Source organism: Prunus persica, chromosome G6 (genome assembly GCF_000346465.2).
Source record: "Prunus persica cultivar Lovell chromosome G6, Prunus_persica_NCBIv2, whole genome shotgun sequence".
In the NCBI taxonomy this organism is placed as follows: Eukaryota; Viridiplantae; Streptophyta; class Magnoliopsida; order Rosales; family Rosaceae; genus Prunus; species Prunus persica.
In genome coordinates, this window is record NC_034014.1 from 19,028,715 (window position 1) to 19,033,638 (window position 4,924).

The 4,924-nt window shown below is 38.2% G+C and overlaps 2 protein-coding genes across 2 annotated transcripts; one reads left to right on the plus strand and one right to left on the minus strand.

The window, feature by feature from the left end:
* Window positions 755–1,894, plus strand: LOC109949919. The gene is made up of 4 exons (XM_020566859.1): window positions 755–814; window positions 901–991; window positions 1,095–1,311; window positions 1,420–1,894. The coding sequence occupies exons 1-4, from the start codon at window positions 770–772 to the stop codon at window positions 1,493–1,495; spliced, it is 429 nt and encodes a 142-aa protein (XP_020422448.1). The 5' UTR covers window positions 755–769; the 3' UTR covers window positions 1,496–1,894.
* Window positions 2,517–4,661, minus strand: LOC18773504 (succinate dehydrogenase [ubiquinone] iron-sulfur subunit 3, mitochondrial). The gene is made up of 4 exons (XM_007207534.2): window positions 4,392–4,661; window positions 3,744–3,982; window positions 3,168–3,377; window positions 2,517–2,897 (listed from the first exon to the last, which is right to left on the minus strand). The coding sequence occupies exons 1-4, from the start codon at window positions 4,659–4,661 to the stop codon at window positions 2,681–2,683; spliced, it is 936 nt and encodes a 311-aa protein (XP_007207596.1). The 3' UTR covers window positions 2,517–2,680.

Sequence of the window (4,924 nt, forward strand, 5' to 3'; positions counted from 1 at the left end):
AGACCGTCGTTGTTTTCTAGTCGTCTTTTTCACTTTTTGTAGTAGTGGAATTTGGTTAAGGACACCAGGGATTCTGTTTGGGCTTGCGGTCGTATCTGGATTGAATTTTCAAATTGCCTACGTATCCTTGGCGGAATCAAACCGATCGTAGTTCAGAAATTTTGATTGGACTTTCAAAGAATAAATGACCCTTTGAAAGAATTTGTATATTTGAGAGATTTGAATTTGATCTCATTGAAATTTGCAGGGTAGATGACCCATGAGAAAATTTGGAATGGTTTTGTACCATCTTTATTGTTAATGTCCAAAGAAAATTAAAAGGCATTTTAAAGAGCCCATTAATTTACTCACATATGGTTTTTAAGGATTAATCCATGAACCACATAATTTATTTGGACCATCTATAAAATATTTTGGGCTTTTGAGAGTTAATGGGTAATTTGTTTTGTCAACCCATCAATTTGTTATCAAGTCTTGACATTTCCATTAGTTGGCCCATAAACAAAAAGCTCACGTCAGAAAGGCTTTAAGAGCCAGCTGCATTTGAAACCGATATCTATTTGGAGTAGTAGAGATTAATCCAAACTGAGTCACTCCCATCTTTATCTGGAGTAGTTCAAATCAATTCAAACTGGACCAAATTATATATATCTCTTCAACTACTCATCTGTCACAATCAATACGAAGCCTTGAGTCTGAGATGCAAAAACCAAGGCAAGACCTTTCCTTTGCTCATGTTTGTCAAAGCAGACCATGTAGTCCACTAAAAATGAATCGAAAGTCATCACAGGCGTCATTCACTTTGCTTTGGCAGGTTTCTTTTATGTTTTGTCTTATTCCCCTCTCTTTGCTTTTCGTTTATTTTCTTCTTATTTGCTTTTCGTCACTTTTCTCTTTCAGCTTCTGGGACTTCTTCAACTTTTAGGCTTCTTTGTCTTTGGCTTATGTTGCTTTTGGATTCTTCAACGGTCGCAACACAAGAGGCTTATTGGTGAGCCATTTTTTCTTTTGCTTTTAGCTTGCTGATGCTTTGTGCATCCTTTTCTTTCCAATTTGATTGGAATTTCTAAGGCTTTGCATATTTTCCTTTGCAGACTCACATCATTTGAGAGGGCCATCATACTGCCCATTGAGGTGCTGGTTTTGCTTTGTCTTAGTTGCTTCATGTTTTGCCAGCAACAAAGTGAGAACCTTTTGCAATTTGCTGCAGAGGAGTACTGGCTTAGTAATTTTCGTGAGCTGTCTGACTTGGGATTTTTCTTTGTTGGTTAATTTTGAAGCACAGAAAGTGGGTGTGAATCATCAGCTTTTGTAAGCTTTCTGGCACTCAGTAATTTCTGCATCTCTTTTAATATATTTTCTTCTGTTTATGCCAATGGGTGAGACTAAAACAGAGTTATTGATTTTCTCCATTTGCAGCACGTTTTGCCACCTGTTCTTTCTCCAATCTGCAGATTTGGAATTTTGCTCTGCTGAAGGTGGGTTGAGCATGTAACAAAGCGTCTGAACTGTTGATGTTTTTTTGTTTTTGATACTCAAGAACACTCGCAAGGTCTTCTCTGAGTACCACAATGTGCCTATGGACACTCACAAGGTGTTCACAGCATTTGTACAGTGGGGTTCTTGCAGAAGCCCATCTGTAATTCACAACAGAGAGGTCCTTGTGAGAGCTCTCTTTGTGTAAGTAGTATAATTATTGCCAATTTGGGAGGATTGTTCACATTTTTCCCCTGCTGAGGTCTCTGTTAATATGATACATTTCTTGATATCAAACATGAAGGAAGTTCAGGCTTCTGTACAATGGCCTCACATACATATCTTTTACCTGCAAGTCAGTTGTTCATAAAGGATACTTAAATGAATTTGTTTATACCTTCTTAGTGGTATTGTGACAGAGCTTCGTATCTCTTTTGCTTGCTTCTACTCTTTGGATTTATGCAGCAGTTCGGTGTTTTTTCCTTTCTGTGTATTTCTGCAGCAATTTGGTGCTTTTTTTCTTCTGTGTTCTTTGCCTCCTTTAGTCCCTTTTTATAGACTTAGAGGAACTGACAGAGTGGAGCCAGTTATGGCCTCACGTATTGTGTGGGTGGGAGTAACTTCCCATTACAGTCACCCCCTCAACGTACATGTTCTGATACTGCTTTCAGTACGTTAATATTTTCTTTGTAAAAATATTAATATTAATTCATTTGAGCCTAAAACAATTTAGCAACAAGTCCACAAAACCATTTTAGCCATGAGCCCAACTTCTTTAAACTTGAGCCAATATTCAATTTGCTGTCAATGAATTTTTTTATTTCAACATTCACAGTCACGGAAAATATGCAACACAGATTCCACAGGCCAATCACATAACCCACAAGAAAAATCAATAGCCAGCTGATGCCTCACTCTATACTCATTGGACAAGATTTTACTTTGGAATGCAAGCCAAAAAAAGATTTGCAACTTAGGAGGAAATATGTAGTACTTTTGATTCCTAAATATTCATATTAAAAAATCTCCAGTACCTTTTTTTCAAATTAATACTTCTTGTGGCAAGCACTTCCATTTTTTTTATATATGGTTCTTTGTTGGAAACAAACTACATGGTCTTTTAGAGTTATACATTTATTGGACTTACTTGCATCTCTATATTCTCTAATGTCTACAAGCACAGGATATACAAGTTTACAAGCTCTCAACCAATTGGTCTGCCTGACACAACATATCCTTGGTCCTCAACCCTTTCGACTGGTTGAGACAAGAGGTGCCTAGTCTTCATTTTGCTAATGGCATCAGCAGGATTGAGGCTTTTGGGGCAATTGGCTGTGCAATTCTTTATAGTCCTGCATCTATATAACCTCGTGTTGCCTTCTGTCAATGCCTGCAATCGTTGCTCTGCGAACTCGTCCCGACTGCCAAAGCAGAACCCAATTGATCACAACACATACATAATCTACGAGAATACTACTCAAGCACCGAAATTTCATTCCCAATTTTTTACTTGTTCAAAATAAATGAGATTTATAGTGGGAGTTAGAAATATACAACTAAAATATTTCCGGCCCTGTTGGGATTCAAAATTTGAAATTTGTTTTGGTGTCTCTAGTATTACTCAAATTTTTGATTGCATTACTCAAAACAAAACAAAACGAAGTAATTTGATAACTTATTCGTAAGGTTACCTATCCGCAATCCATCGATAAGCATGGAGCAAAGCCGCTGGTCCAGGGTACTCCTCTGGATTCCACCAGTAGGCAGGGCAGGAGGTAGTACAACAAGCACAAACTATACACTCATAAAGCCCATCAAGCTTTTTCCTGTCTGAGGGTGATTGCCTGTACTCTCGGCCATCCTTTGGCGGCTTCTTCGTCTTCAGCCATGGCTCAATCAACCTAGCCAAGGTAATATCAAGAAATGAAACTCTCATGAGGATACGCTGTACTAGTTCATAATAAAAAGTGATTAGTTTAACTCTCGTTAACTAAATTCTAAAGAATTAATACCCTTTAAGAATCATAAAGCTCATCTTGTGCATTTAAATGGATGCATAACTTGCCCAAAAACAAATGAAAGCGCTCTTTTGTGAATTCAAATTTGAGATTAGTTCTAATATTAAGAAGAGAAATACCACTAACCGACCAGAAAGAGCTAGCAAGATGAAAACAAAATATTTTAGAAAAATATACTGCAAAACATTGGGCTGGAAACTTTAATAATTAGGTCTGAACCCTAAATAGAATTAGAAATGCTCATCTTACTTGTACTGCTGGTAGAAATTGGTGAGGTCAACAACCAGATCTTTGATCACAAACATGTGAGGCAGAGGAGTTATAGTAGTGGGTTTGGAAGTGTCTGCATCTATGGGCCTGAGGCAGGCCACAGTATTTGTCCCATCAATGTTCATGGAGCATGACCCACATATCCCTTCCCTGCACGACCTCCTATAACTCAGGCTTGAATCATCCTCTGCTTTTATCTTCTGCAATGCATCCAAAACCTAAAATTGCTAGAGTTTAGAGTTAGATATTATATGGTTGGTTTGGTTCAACGAAAATTGCCCTGTTTGGAAGTTGGACCAGCCTAAATGACCAAACTTTATCAAAATATTCAACCTAAAATTGAAAATTCAACTATCGAGTACTTACAAAGGGCCCATCTGGTCTTTTCTTTGTACATACAATTTTTCTTTATATAAGCGATATTGGAAAAGGAAAATCAAATCTAAGACTTCAGATGCAAAAGTAAATGCTCTTGAGCAACAAGCCCTTTACTACCACTTTCTAAGTTATGAAACCATTTGCATGCACCCAAAAAGTGAATATAAAAAGACATATTAAACTAAACATTCTACCTAGGAAAAATCAGTAGCAAAAGAACAATAATAAAAGTAGAGAAGATAAATTTACCATAGGACCGCAGTTGGAGAGGTCTAAAAAGTAAGAGTGAAGGTAGGGCTTGTTGTTGGAATGGTCAGGGCTCCATCTGTAGATCTTGAACTCCTTCAGCACTCGGTCTTTCTTTCTGACTGTGTCATGGGTCTCAAGAGCTACTTCTGCATGCTGCTGAGCAACAGGGTGGCCTTCTAACACAGGAAAGTTCTCCTTCTTTGGGTCAGCAGCTCTGCCTACAATTCGAGCTACCCTGTTGAAGCCATGGCGGATCCAGCTCTTTGACATCTTTATCTATTTCTCAGATGAAACTGCTGCAGATTTTGCTTGTACATTTGAGGCCTTTGCATATATCACAGGTGTCAGAACATACAATTATCTGTAGCCATGCAAGCAGAACACATGTCCATTGTGAGAATGTGAAGGTAAAGAGTCCCACATTGGAAAGTTGAGAAACCTAGCAAGGGCTTATAAGGAGTTGGGTAACTTCCCCCATTGCCAATTGGTTTTGGGGTGCAACCTACACGACCAACACGATATTGGGTGACGTG

Bases quoted from the DNA above. Each gene is read 5' to 3' on its own strand.
- LOC109949919 (XM_020566859.1), top strand. From the start codon at position 770: ATGAATCGAAAGTCATCACAGGCGTCATTCACTTTGCTTTGGCAG. The intron at 992-1,094 runs GTGAGCCATTTT...TTTCCTTTGCAG, and splicing joins GCAACACAAGAGGCTTATTG to ACTCACATCATTTGAGAGGG. The intron at 1,312-1,419 runs GTAAGCTTTCTG...CTCCATTTGCAG, and splicing joins GGTGTGAATCATCAGCTTTT to CACGTTTTGCCACCTGTTCT.
- LOC18773504 (XM_007207534.2), bottom strand. From the start codon at position 4,661: ATGTCAAAGAGCTGGATCCGCCATGGCTTCAACAGGGTAGCTCGAATT. The intron at 3,983-4,391 runs GTAAATTTATCT...TAGCAATTTTAG, and splicing joins TCTCCAACTGCGGTCCTATG to GTTTTGGATGCATTGCAGAA. The intron at 3,378-3,743 runs GTAAGATGAGCA...TACCTTGGCTAG, and splicing joins AATTTCTACCAGCAGTACAA to GTTGATTGAGCCATGGCTGA.